Genomic DNA, 14,092 nt, shown 5'->3' with positions numbered 1-14,092 from the left:
ATGAACACATTCAGCTCTAACTTAAACATCCCTGTCATACTAGTAGAATTTGACAGGGAGATCTCTCTGCCGCACCTAACAAAACATGTTTGTTGAAGCACACATCTCGGAGCACCCCAACCAGCAGCCTAGCCATAAGATCCAGATCACCATGGGCTCCACGGAGGCCCGTGTGGACTACATGGGCTCCAGCATCCTCATGGGCATCTTCAGCAACGCAGACCTGCAACTCCAGGACGAGTGGAAGGTCAACCTGTGCACCGTTGAGACCAGCCTATCAGAGAAAAGGTAGATAAGCTAGCCTACTAGAGAAAATGTATAGCCAAAACCCCTGTGGCTACATTCTTGTCTGTTCTCATTTTCTGACCATTTCTCACTCACTCCCTCCTTTTTTCTATCCCATCGCTCTCCCTTTCTGCCTCTATTTCACCTCTCTTTTTACTTATCCTTTCCTCTCTCCAGTGAGATTTTTGTCCACGGTGACTTGCAGTGGGATATCTTCCAGGTGATCATCTCGCGCTCCACTACCCCCGACCTCATTAAGATCGGGATGAAGCTGCAGGAGTTTTTCACCCAGCAATTTGACACCAGCAAACGAGCATTGTCCACATGGGGTCCAGTCCCCTACCTGCCCCCGAAGGCGCCGGTCATCAACATCGAGAAAGAAGCTGCAGAGCTATGTAAGAATCCGTTATCACTGGTTTCCTGGGTTTCTTTTGGTTTAGATCGGAATGCTCTTTCCCCTGCTCCTCCCCTTTCCTCTCTCTTTCGTCCCTCTCCTTCTATCGTCATTGCTCCTTTTCACTCTCATCATTGCTCTCTCTCCCAGACATGGATGCAGCCCACCATCGTCACTGGCCTGGGGTTCTGAAGGTGATCGCTGGATGCCACATCTCCCTCTTCCAGATGCCTCTCCCAGAGGACGCCGTGCAACTGGGTGGCTCCATGAGTCTCCATGGCAACCACATGACCCTGGCCTGCTTCCATGGGCCCAACTTCCGCTCCAAGTCCTGGGCTTTATTCCACCTGGAGGAGCCCAACATAGCCTTTTGGACCGAGGCTCAGAAGATATTGGAGGATGGTAAGGCTTTCAAGAGACAGAGAGGGGGGGATGTGGGCTAAAGCAAGTCACCAAAATACCTCTAACCTCAACCTATTTTTTATCCAATCAGGCTCCACTGATGACTCCACCTATATCGTGCAGACGTTGGATTTTCATCTGGGTCACAACACCATGGTAACCAAACCCTGCGGCGCACTAGAGAGCCCCATGGCCACCATCACCAAAATCACCCGTCGCCGGCACGAAAACCCCCCTCACGGAGTAGCCACAGTCAAAGAATGGTTCAATTATGTGACTGCCATGAGGAATGAGGGTAAAGCCTTCTAAATTCTACCAATGTTATATACAAGGTCTCCTGTTTCCCTTGACCCAATGTACTCAAGACGCCTGTCTCATTCTAATGTATCCTGTTCCCCAGAGCTATACCTCTTGCGGAACGTGGACGCCAACAACACAGAGAGTGGGGCTGCCGCCAAGAGTTCCAGTCTGCTAAGCAGCTTCCGAGGCTCGTCCAGCTATAACCACGAGACAGAGACCGTCTTTGCCCTACCCAGGATGCAGCTGGACTTCAAGTCCATCCATGTTCAGGATCCCGATGAACCCTCCTTGACTGGTAGGCTCAGTTGGTATTCGGTCCACCAGTATGAACAGACCACAATTAGCAATGGTATATATTTAGGGGCAATGTTGTTGTTGAAGTCCACTTGTATTGTCCTCCAAGAATATTTTTGTCATTTTCAGTTTGTTCCCATTAATATATCTTTGTTGGAATGACTCTATTGTTTCCCCTCTGTTTCAGACTCCAACAGTAAGCCCAAGGTGGAGTGCAGCGTGGTGACTGAGTTCACAGACCACATATGTGTCACCATGGATGCCGAGCTCATCATGTTTCTGCACGACCTGGTCTCTGCCTACCTGAAGGAAAAAGAGAAGGGTGAGAGCCCCTGAAATGTTAACAGCAGCAGCACACTATATGTAGCAAACCAGAACGATTAACTGTACTTTACATGATAACTTTATATATACTGACCAAAAATATATATGCAACATGCAATAATTTCAAAGATTTTACAGTTCATATAAGGAATCAGTCAAACATGCCTAATTGGTGACATGTCTGGTGAGTATGTAGGCCATGGAAGAACTGGGACATATTCACAATTCCAGGAATTGTGTACAGATCTTTGCGACATGGGGCCGAGCATTATCATGCTGAAACATGAGGTGATGGCGGCGGATGAATGGCATGACAATGGGCCTCAGGATCTCGTCACGGTATCTCTGTGCATTCAAATTGCCATATATAAAATGCAATTGTGTGGCCTCCCGGGTGGCGCAGTGGTCTAAGGCACTGCATCGCAGTGCTATCTGTGCCACCAGAGACTCTGGGTTTGAGCCCAGGCTCTGTCGTGATGGGCTCTGTCGCCCAGCCTCTGTCGCCATGGGGCGACGCACAATTGCGTCGTCCGGGTTAGGGAGGGTTTGGCCGGTAGGAATATCCTTGTCTCATCGCACACTAGCGACTCCTGTGGCGGGCCGGGCACAGTGCACGCTGACCAGGTCGCTAGGTGTACGGTGTTTCCTCCGACACATTGGTGCGGCTGGCTTCCGGGTTGGATGCGCGCTGTGTTAAGAAGCTTGGTTGGGTTGTGTTTCGGGGGTCGCATGTCTCTCGACCTTTGTCTCTCCCGAGCCCGTACGGGAGTTGTAGTGATGAGACAAGACAGTAACTACTAACAATTGGATACCACGAAATTGGGGGGGAAAAGGGGATAAAAAAAAAATGCAATTGTGTTTGTTGTCTGTAGCTTATACTATAACCCCACCGCCACCATGGGGCACTCTGTTCACAACGTTGACGTCAGCAAACCACTCGCCCACACAACGCCATGCACGTGGTCTGTGGTTGTGTTGCCGGTTGGACGTACTGACAAATTCTCTAAAACAACGGAGGCGGCTTATGGTAGAGAAGTTAACATTAAATTCTCTGGCAACAGCTCTGGTGGACATTCCCGCTGTCAGCATGACAATTGAACACTCCCTCAAAACTTAAGACAATGTGTGGCAATGTGTTGTGTGACAAAACTGCACATTTTAGAGTGGCTTTTTATTGTCCCCAGCACAAGGTGTAATGATCATTCTGTTTAATCAGCTTCTTGATATGCCACACCTGTCAGGTAGATGGGTTATTATCTTGGCAAAGAAGAAATTCTCACTAACAGTAAACTAATTTGTGCACAACATTTTAGAGAAATAAGCTTTTTGTGCATATGGAACATTTCTGTTTTTTTTATTATTTTTTTTCAGCTCATGAAACATGATAACTTTCACTGCTAACTTTATATAGAAAAAAAGAGCAATGTAGGTACAACTAAAATATCATTGAAGCTAAATTAAAGGTGCTCTTTGTTTTAGGAACTAGTAGTCATAGAAGAACATGGAGAACCAAGGCACTCTATAGTTTCACACAAACTCTCTCTCCCCCCCCTTCCCTGGTCTGCAGCCCTTTTCAACCCCCGGATCTTTGCCACTCGGCCTGGCCAGAAGAGCCCGACAGCCCTGCATGATGAGAACTCCACAGACAAGGAGGAAGGCATCAACTACACCACGGTGGACTGGAGAGAATTCATGTGCAACACCTGGCACCTGGAGCCCACACTCCGGTAAACCAGACCCAAGCCCTCAGACCAATAATATATGCCACTGTGCAGACACTTTTTGTTAACTCGAAATGACACAACGACAAGGTTCCAGTTTAACAAAGTTTACTATACTGTATGAACACAGTACAAGGTAGCCATTCCACTCAAGGCTAGGTCCATCAACAACAAGACTTCCCGCGCAGGTGCACTCTTGACTGAGTGATAGCCCCGTAATAACAGAAATATAGGGATACTTAAAACATGAACTTAACAATCTCCCCTTTTCTTTAAAGACAAATAAAACATCAACAACGTAATTAAATGTCCAAGTATTATTCAAGTTCTTCATTAGAAATGGGTTGTGTGACAGTTTTTATTAGTATTACTCAAGCTGCTACTTTCCATTACTGAGAGCCTGTAGGAGCAAAAGACCGGATGCTCCTTTTTTAGTCAGACAGTCAGCAAGCTGTTCCTTTGTGGTCGACCACAGATTCTCTGCTTGAATAAGTTCCTTGATGCTGCTAATCTCAAGACGAAGTCTTTTCTCTGTGACAGACTTGGTTGACTTCACAACATCAATTAATGAGTAGTTGTCAGTGACACAAACTACAGGTAGAAAGTGCCGTTTTGTCTCACCAGTGGTAAGCTCTGAGAACAGAGTTGCAAGAAAGATAGCATTGTCAATTCCATCCAAAAGAGCAAGTGTTTCTCCAGCAAGCCCGCTTCGGACAACCCTTCTGATCCTTTTTGACTGCCAACAGATAGGTGAGAATCTTCCTCCTTCACCCATTAACACGACTAAATGTCCACCTTGTGTGCCTCCATCTGTAAGGTTCCCTAGCGAAGCATCACTGAAGACAACTAGTTTCAAAGAGTCATCTTTTCCAACATGCTGAAACTTTAAAGTCACTTGTTGTGATTTCAGTTTACGAACAACTTTGTTCGCCTCATGAATGGTTTGTACAGTGGCGTGTTTTGTGTTAGATGCCAAGTTGCAACCATCAAACATTACATCAGGTCTACTTTTTCTAGCAACCCATAAAACTTGTCCTATCTTTGACCTCAATTGGTCAGCTTCAATTCCACATAGAGGGGAATTCCTTTGTACGGCTCTTGAATAATCCATGTGAATGGGTTGAAGATTCTTGATATAGCTCTCCTGTTGCATCAGTATTGTTCCATCAACTGTAATAAACTCTATGCCAACATAACAAAAATTATCATGCTCCTCACGGCCAACCTGGAAAACAGCTTTGAGGTGTGGAATCACAGTTGTAGCAAAGGTCTGTGAGCCACCCCAGATAAAGTCATCAACATGACAGGCAAGTACTCCAGTCACATTGCAGTCTTGATCAAGCCAATAGAAGACTGCAGGATCCACATGTGACATTTTTCCACCCGTATTCAGCATTGTTGCCTTGACTTTGTTGTACCAGTAGAGTGATGCATCTGCCAGGCCATACACACACTTTTTTAGTTTCCACAGTGTTCCTTCGCTTTTAGCTTCAGGCGGAGGTTGGATGTGAATGTTCCTTGACAGCTCTGGTCCCTGCAAAAATGCAGATTTGATGTCTATGGAATTAAGTTTCCATTTTTTCTGGCAGATCACTGACATCAGCAATCTGAGTGACTCTGAGGCGCATGTTGGTGAGTCTTTTGGGAGTTCTTTAGCAGCCAGCTCCTCAAAACCTCTAGCCACTAGACGTGCTTTAGGCACTATTCCAGTTAAGGATTCTTTAAGGGTACACACCCACCTTGTTGAGACGCATTTTTGGCCAATGTCTTTGACTTCCTCAAACACTCAATTTTTCCTCCAATTACTGAGCTCATCTAGCTTAGCTGAGTCAAATGACACGTCCTTTGTTTCAAGTACATCATCATTTTGAATGTCATTCTCTTTTTCTCGATTTTCCATTGGTTCAATTCTGAGATTATCTACAAGTGACAGCTCAGCTGACCCTGTTGTACCAGAAAGTGTAGCTGGTTCAGAGTACTGCAAGTTATACCAGTTCTGGTGTTTTCCTTTTGCTTTTCCTGCTCGTCCAATGACGGTTGCTGTATGTGGATTACCACTTTCTCTGTCCATGTATTTAACAGTTTCTCCAGTTTTCAGATTGGAACAACCATGTTCTCTTAACACATGTGGCTGTTGTTGAATGTTTTCCTCATTTGAACGCTCAACAGTATTATCTGTGGCATGGTTGAAGGTCTCTGCTCCATTTTCTGTGTCAGTTTCCATATCATGTGCATATCATTGGATGCGACATCTGGTAGGTTTGTGTCTGTTACTGTGTCATTTTTGTCATTTTCATTAGGAGACTGATTCTCAGCAACAGCCCCTCTATCTTATTGATCATTTACTTTCCGCAATCTTGAGTGATGCACCCTGACAATGATGCCTCCGTGCCTCACAAATATCACCACACCATCTTGGCCAATGACTACTCCCGGTCCTTTCCACTCTTGACAGTCAACTCGTTTGTAGTACACTTTGTTTCCAGTTTCGTACTTCTCATCGGTGGGTCGTAGCTGTTTACGCAGAGCCCTGCGAATTCTCTCTGAGCACTCTGCTTCAGTGAATGCTTTTCTCGCTGCATGTAGTGCTGAAAGGTGCTGTCCCACCCATGCACTCACACTGGTCCCTTCTAGTGCTGGTGGCTTGTCAACCAGTACAGAGGGAAGATTAGGGTTCTGCCCGAACACTAGTTGGTATGGGCTGTAGCTATGAACATTGTGCATTGAGTTTTTTGCCATCAAAGACCAATCTAGGGCTGTTTTCCAGTCACATCCATTGTCTTGCTTCACTTTCAGCATGATCTCTGTGAGTGTTTGATTGTGTCTCTCCATAAGTCCATTGCTCCATGGACTGTATGCAGCAGTTGTCTTTACTTCCATGTTGAAGTTCTCTGCCATTTCTCTTATTTCATTATTATTGAATTCTTCTCCATTGTCACTGTACAATTTCTGGGGCGGGCCATGGACACTTATCCAGGAATGAATGAAGTGCTTGATGATGTCACTGGGTTTCTTTGTATTCACAATGCTTCCAGCACTAAAGCGTGTGAAGTGGTCGATTATGTGACGATACCACACACTTGGTCCTAACTCATGTAGATCTACAGCCACTGTTTCATTGTACTTGGAAGCCAGTGGCAAACCAACAGCTGGTTTGGGCTTATGTTTACTGTATTTTTGACATGTCTCACAACTGTTAACTATCTGCTGTAGAATGGAAATACTCTCATCATCATTATTCCCTGAACTGCTGAGTAACTTCTGAAGTCTGTCAACTGTAGCATGTCCCAAACTGTTTGTGAAGCTTTAACAATACTTTGTGTTTTTCTTTTGTGTTCATGTTTTCTGTGACTGTCAGAATCTCCATGTGCTCTGTGTCAGTCAGAATCTCATTTTTGCATGGATGATATCTTTGTCTAAAATTTTTACATAATAGTGGCCTGAGGTAGTAATTTCATGAGTCACTGGTTGTTTAAACATCACTGCCTTGTCATTTTTTATGTCTAGTACAGCCTCTGCCTTCTTGAGGGAAGCTTTGCTTAATATTAAGGGAATATCTGCAGGGACCACCTCTGTTTCAATGTAACACTTTGTCTGACCAGTTTTTGCTGGTATCTTAACTCTCTTGGTAGAATGGACAATTCTCCCATCTCCAAATTTGAAAGCTCTGTTGCTTCGTGTGTCAATCATATTTTGTACTACTTCCATATTTCGTTCACTGACATAGCTATCAAGCCATTTTGCAGCACACACTGTCCGTGTACATGCAGTATCAATCACAGCAGATCCTAAGGATTCAACTATAAAAATCTCAGTATCAGAAGCAGATTCGTTTGAAAACAGTGTAATGTTACACTGCTCTATCTCTGTGTTTACATTTTCCTCTGTTAGTTTAACTTGTTCATTTTTATGAGGACAGTCTTTAACCCAATGGTAAGTGCTTTGACAAATAGCACATTTTGATCTCCTTCCATATTTGTCCGGTGGATTTGTGCCGGGAAATGGCGCCCTCTTCTGGTTGTCTTGAGAACGTGACTTTTTGTTGCCTTTTCTCTGCTGCTCAGTGTAATATGCTGCGTCACTCACTTGCATTCCATCTGTTATTGGCGCGACAGACGTCTTTTCACCCAAAATTATTTTTAGTCCCGACTTCATTGATGCAAAAGTCAGCCCAGTACAAGCAGTCAAAGCTAACTGTTTCTCCCTACCATCTAGACAGGCAGTATCTAGCAACTTGAACCCTAACACTGCATCCGGGAGAACCATGTCGTACTTGCGCATCCTATTGTACCTCTGTTCGAAGTCAATGATGTAGTCCGTCATTGCAACCGAAATATCTCTCGTAACACTGTCAAAGTTTGAATATGCCTCGTAGGCACGGTCTTTCTCTTCTTTAAGAAATACAGAATCCAGTGCTCTGATCAAAGTTCCCATACCATCATCCTTGTTCAAATCCTCAACAGATATTTCCAGTGCTGTATCTCTCGCTCTTCCCTCGAACGATAAAACCACCGCAAGTGCTTGCTTTTTCGCGTCCAGATTAGTAACCCGTGTCCAGATTCCAAGTTCATTTTTCCAACTTTCGTACCACCTCTTCTCGTCGAAGCGAGGTGGCACAGTTATTAGCCATCCTCTGCTACCAATGTTAACTCGAAATGACTCAACGACAAGGTTCCAGTTTAACAAAGTTTACTATACTGTATGAACACAGTACAAGGTAGCCATTCCACTCAAGGCTAGGTCCATCAACAACAAGACTTCCCGCGCAGGTGCACTCTTGACTGAGTGATAGCCCTGTAATAACAGAAATATAGGGATACATAAAACATGAACTTAACACTTTTTTCCAAACTAACAATACAGTACATTTGTAGTATGTGTAATTGATCCCTGTGTTTTGTGACTCCTTAACCCCTCACCTGAGCATTTCAACTACTCCATAAGCCCACTTTTAGGCCTATACCCTAAACGTAAACCCTTTTGTCCATACATCTGTGGGTTTCTTGACTCAGTCTTAATTATCAATTTCCATAGGCTCATCTCCTGGACGGGACGGAAGATCGATCCTGTCGGCGTGGACTACATTCTGCAGAAGCTAGGCTTCCACCACGCAAGGACTACAATTCCCAAATGGCTCCAGAGGGGGGTGATGGACCCCCTGGACAAGGTCCTCTCTGTCCTCATCAAGAAACTGGGCACGGCCCTGCAGGACGAAAAGGAGAAGAAGGAGAAGAAGGAGAAGATGGGACGAGACAAAGACGAGCACTAACTCATACAGCCATATGTTCTAACACAACACTTTAAAAGCTGGAGGTCAGACAGTAAATCCTCAATGAACAAAACACTGGATAACTGGAAACACTGGATATTTCCTTGACTACTGTGCATTTGTCATAGGCGCATTTACCGCTAAGCCATGTGAATTTAGGCATAGATGTTTACAGTGGTGCATGCCACTATGGGTTTTGACTGAAAGTTTTGCACTGTTTTTATGTATATTTTGAACAAAGTAGTAAGTGAAGTCTTATTTGGCTGCTTAAAAGGATAACCCTGAAAAACCCCAACATGGATTATATGCTATACATGCTTTATATGGTGTTATCAGAACAAATTGAAGATATCGTTTATTATCCTTCTTGGAGGTTCATTAACTTTTTCTGTGGGGGGTACTTCTAAATCATTGTCTGTGGCTTTGTTTCCAATGGAACAAACACATGGTAAGGTTGGAAAGAGCAATATCATCAGTTTTTCTAAATTCATCCCAATGACAACGTTTTTTGGAAAAGATGGTTCCTATTAACAAAAAAGCATTGGATCGTTCAGATCCACTTCGGTCAATCTAAAACATGTGATAAGATGTATTGTAACGATAAACAATGGTTATTTTGTTTTATTTTCTTAATTTAATGGGTATCTGAAATGTATAGTCTATAACCCATGTGAGCTGGGTGTGTCAAGCCTGTTTTTTTAATATGTGCAATAGACCAGTGTATATAAAATAACTGTGAATTTCTTAAATGTGTTGATTTCTTAACATAATAAAATCATTGCCATCCTATTTTACATCTGACTTTATTGTCTTATATAGCCTACTGTTATTTCTCAGATTTCCTAGATTTGAGGCAAGTGACAGAAGTTGTGTTGCTCTCTAAATATGCTTTACCTTGTTTTCTGAGCTAATTCCACATGAAGTATTTCAACTTTTGAAAGATATTCCAGTGGCTTTGATCCAGATCTTTGTATCAGCCTGCCTAATTTCACTTCCTCAGTCTTATCTCCTGTGGCACTCACATCCCCTCATTGTGAGGCAAGTTCCCATTTGTTTAATGCTGTGTATGTTTTTCATTTTTAATTGTGCGTTGGTGAGGAAGGAAAAGACTGGCAGAATTAAGCGGCGGAAAAGGTGGACTTGCTTTGTGATGTCGACTGATATTGCTGCACCATTTTACCTGGGCCTCCGATAACTGTGCGCGAGAGAGAAAAGTTATACAATACTCAAGACCTCTTGTGGGTTCTGTTCAGACTATCCTGCAGATATTTTGCTACAGTTATGCAAACTTTCAAAATACAGAAATCATTTGGGGCTAATTTCTGTATTTTGAAAGTTACGTATCTTGAAAATTTGATTGCTGACAAGTACAACATTTTGGGACTGTCAATAATGTACTAATGAAACAAATGCCAATAGATCGTTTTTGGGTGGAGTTTTCCTTTTAAGTAGGGAAATTGTTTAAATGAGGACAGCTAGTTAAATTAAACAACCACAAAGAACCTCATTTTTTTTGTTGATTGAAAGTCACACTCCATTAGGCTACACAGTGTGTTCAAATACATGACAATGTCATTTTTCTAAGTATCAACAGTAGATAAATGGTCCACAAAGGTACTCAAACCATCACTCTTCAGATTGTGAATCGTATGCCTTATCCATTAGGCCACGCAGTCTCTGGTTATTCAACCTACATAACAATATCCTACCTTTTACTGGTAACAAGATACATGGTTTATGTAGGAAAAGTGTCTAAATTAGGAAAACTACTACAAAGAAACAACTACAAAGAAACACTATCGCTCAATCTTCTGATGCAGAATCAGATGCCTTATCGATTAGGGCACGCAAACTGAATAACAAACCTAAATACCAATATCCTACAAGAGACAAGAGACATGTCAGGTTCCCAATTTCCCTACATAAGACATGTCTCTTGTTGCTTTCATACTAAAACGCTGTGTATTGTTTTTGTTGTAAGCTTTTCTACAAAAGACTACAAAATAATAAAGGAAGGTGTGAATGACTGGTCAAATATAAATGCCATTCTGAAACACCATGAGGGTAGTCCTGAACACACAAACAATATGATTAAGTGAAGAGAACTTGATCTGCGCCTAAATCGGGGACAGACTCTTGACCAGATACAAATGACAATTTTGGAGGCTGAAAGAAAGAGATGGCGGGATGTCCATACACGTTTAATAAGTATCACCCAGTCTCTGGCTGAAACAAACCTAGCATTCAGGTGTTCATCAGACAAACTCTTCCAACCAGATAATGGAAACTTCCTAAAAGAGGTTGAATTACTGGCTAAATTTGACACCGTTATGGAAAATCATCTCAGCAAAATTAAAGATGGAGAGACACATGTTCTTTACCTTGGGAAGCGCACACAGAATGAGCTGATACAGATTTTTAGTGACAAGATTCTGGAAGCAATAGTAACTCAAGTAAGAAACTCAAAGTACTTCTCCATTATCTTGGACTGTACACCTGACATTAGTCACCAGGAGCAAATGTCCAATTTTCTGAGAAGCGTGGCTTTAAAGGGAAAGCCAGAAATCAAGGAACACTTCCTCGGCTTTGCTGAATGTTGAGGTTACAAGATGTCCACTGTCATCTTATATAAGCTGAACGAGTTAAAGATTCCATGTGAAGATTGCAGAATTCAAGCTTATGATAATGGGTCCGACATGAAGGGCAAGCACCTAGGAGTAAAGCCAGACTGCTCAAAAAAACATCCCAGAGTCGTTTACGTCCCATCTGGCGCACATACTCTTAACCTTGTCATTGCAGATGCTGCCAAATCTTCAAAAGATGCAATTGTTTTTTTTGGGCATGTGCAAAAGCTCTTCACCTTCTTTTCAGCTGGCACACAAAGATTGAGTGTTTTGAAGAAACACGTGAACATAACCATGAAGTCATGGAGTGAAACAAGATGGGAGAGTAGGCTCCAAAGTGTTCATGCAATCAGGTATCAGGCTTCTGAGGTTCGGGAGGCATTACTGGAAGCCAGACAGACGATCAACGATCCTGTAGCCAAAGTGGAGGCACAAGCACTTGCAGAGGAAATTGGGCCTACCGCTTCTTGATTTGCTGTATCGTATGGTGTGAGATAATGAAAATGACAAACGAGGTGAACGAGCTCCTCCAATCCGCCTCAATGCAGTTGGATATCGCAGTGAATTTAATCTCAAATCAAAGGCCTCCCTCAATACATACCGGGAAACTGGATTCTCTGAGGCCCAGACAACAGCCAAAAGCATTTGTGAAAAAATTATGTGGAGGCTGTTCTTAAAGAGAAGAGACTGACAAACAGCAAGCAGCATTTCAGCTATGAGGCTCCTGATGAACCAGTGACTGATGCACTGAAAAACCTTGAAGTCAACTACTTCAACATTGTGGTCGACTGCTGTGACATCCATGGATGAGAGATTTGAAACACTCGACCAGGTGAAAACCAAATATGGAGTGCTGCTGAACTTCAGCACTGCCTCTCAGATGTCCAGTGAATCTTTAAAGGCTCACTGCATGGAAGTTGAAAACACTCTAACCTTCAGAAATGACATCAGTGGAATGGATCTGGCACACGAGATTCAGAATTCACCTGATCTGCCATCAGATAAGATGACTGCCTTTGAGCTTCTTCCCTTTCTCTGTGAGAAAAACCAGGAAGAACTCTATCCTAACCTTTGGATAGCCCTTAGAATTGCAGTCACTCTACCAGTAACAGTAGCATCGGCAGAGAGGAGGTTTTCAAAATGAAAGCTCATCAAAAGCTATCTGAGGTCTTCCATGTCACAGGAACGTTTGAGTGGTCTGGCCATCATGAGCATCAATCATGACATGGGGAAACACATTGATGACTTTGCCTCAAGAAAGTGCAGAAGAGGAATATTTTGATGGTAAGATTTTAATTAAAACATTCAAATGTGTACACACTTAGTAACACTTAAGATTGTATGGCAGAAGTGCATTTGTATAAATGACTGCTTAACTAACTACAGTATGTTACATACTTTCTCAATTTCTTCCACACATTGCAGATAGACCGGTGAAAATGCCCAGGCTGTACAGGGAACCAAGTTAATCACACAGCTGTATAGGTTTTATTTGACTGTTTTAAGACATATACAGTGGAGAGAACAAGTATTTGATACACTGCCGATTTTGCAGGTTTTCCTACTTATAAAGCATGTAGAGGTCTGTAATTTTTATCATAGGTACACTTCAACTGTGAGAGACGGAATCTAAAACAAAAATCCAGAAAATCACATTGTATGATTTTTAAGTAATTCATTTGCATTTTATTGCATGACATAAGTATTTGATCACCTACCAACCAGTAAGAATTCCGGCTCTCACAGACCTGTTAGTTTTTCTTTAAGAAGCCCTCCTGTTCTCCACTCATTACCTGTATTAACTGCACCTGTTTGAACTTGTTACCTGTATAAAAGACACCTGTCCACACACCCAATCAAACAGACTCCAACCTCTCCACAATGGCCAAGACCAGAGAGCTGTGTAAGGACATCAGGGATAAAATTGTAGACCTGCACAAGGCTGGGATGGGCTACAGGACAATAGGCAAGCAGCTTGGTGAGAAGGCAACAACTGTTGGCGCAATTATTAGAAAATGGAAGAAGTTGAAGATGACGGTCAATCACCCTCGGTCTGGGGCTCCATGCAAGATCTCACCTCGTGGGGCATCAATGATCATGAGGAAGGTGAGGGATCAGCCCAGAACTACACGGCAGGACCTGGTCAATGACCTAAAGAGAGCTGGGACCACAGTCTCAAAGAAAACCATTAGTAACACACTACGCCGTCATGGATTCAAATCCTGCAGCGCACGCAAGGTCCCCCTGCTCAAGCCAGCGCATGTCCAGGCCCGTCTGAAGTTTGCCAATGACCATTTGGATGATCCAGAGGAGGAATGGGAGACGGTCATGTGATCTGATGAGACAAAAATATAGCTTTTTGGTCTAAACTCCACTCGCCGTGTTTGGAGGAAGAAGAAGGATGAGTACAACCCCAAGAACACCATCCCAACCGTGAAGCATGGAGGTGGAAACATCATTCTTTGGGGATGCTTTTCTG

The 14,092-nt window shown here is 43.1% G+C and overlaps 1 protein-coding gene across 1 annotated transcript in view; it reads left to right on the top strand.

The window, feature by feature from the left end:
- The window catches only part of LOC120060368 (transmembrane protein KIAA1109 homolog), a 145,935-nt gene extending 136,145 nt beyond the window's left edge, over positions 1 to 9,790 (top strand). The window contains exons 78-85 of the mRNA XM_039009639.1: positions 99 to 288; positions 463 to 680; positions 830 to 1,081; positions 1,173 to 1,376; positions 1,482 to 1,676; positions 1,863 to 1,997; positions 3,567 to 3,726; positions 8,755 to 9,790. Of these exons, the coding sequence (XP_038865567.1) occupies positions 99 to 288; positions 463 to 680; positions 830 to 1,081; positions 1,173 to 1,376; positions 1,482 to 1,676; positions 1,863 to 1,997; positions 3,567 to 3,726; positions 8,755 to 8,989 (1,589 nt within the window). The 3' untranslated portion in view covers positions 8,990 to 9,790. The remainder of the gene's footprint in view (positions 1 to 98; positions 289 to 462; positions 681 to 829; positions 1,082 to 1,172; positions 1,377 to 1,481; positions 1,677 to 1,862; positions 1,998 to 3,566; positions 3,727 to 8,754) is intronic.
- The last annotated feature ends 4,302 nt before the right edge of the window (positions 9,791 to 14,092 follow it).

Source organism: Salvelinus namaycush, chromosome 15 (genome assembly GCF_016432855.1).
Source record: "Salvelinus namaycush isolate Seneca chromosome 15, SaNama_1.0, whole genome shotgun sequence".
Classification (NCBI taxonomy): Eukaryota; Metazoa; Chordata; class Actinopteri; order Salmoniformes; family Salmonidae; genus Salvelinus; species Salvelinus namaycush.
This window is presented reverse-complemented; position numbering and strand designations above follow the sequence as displayed.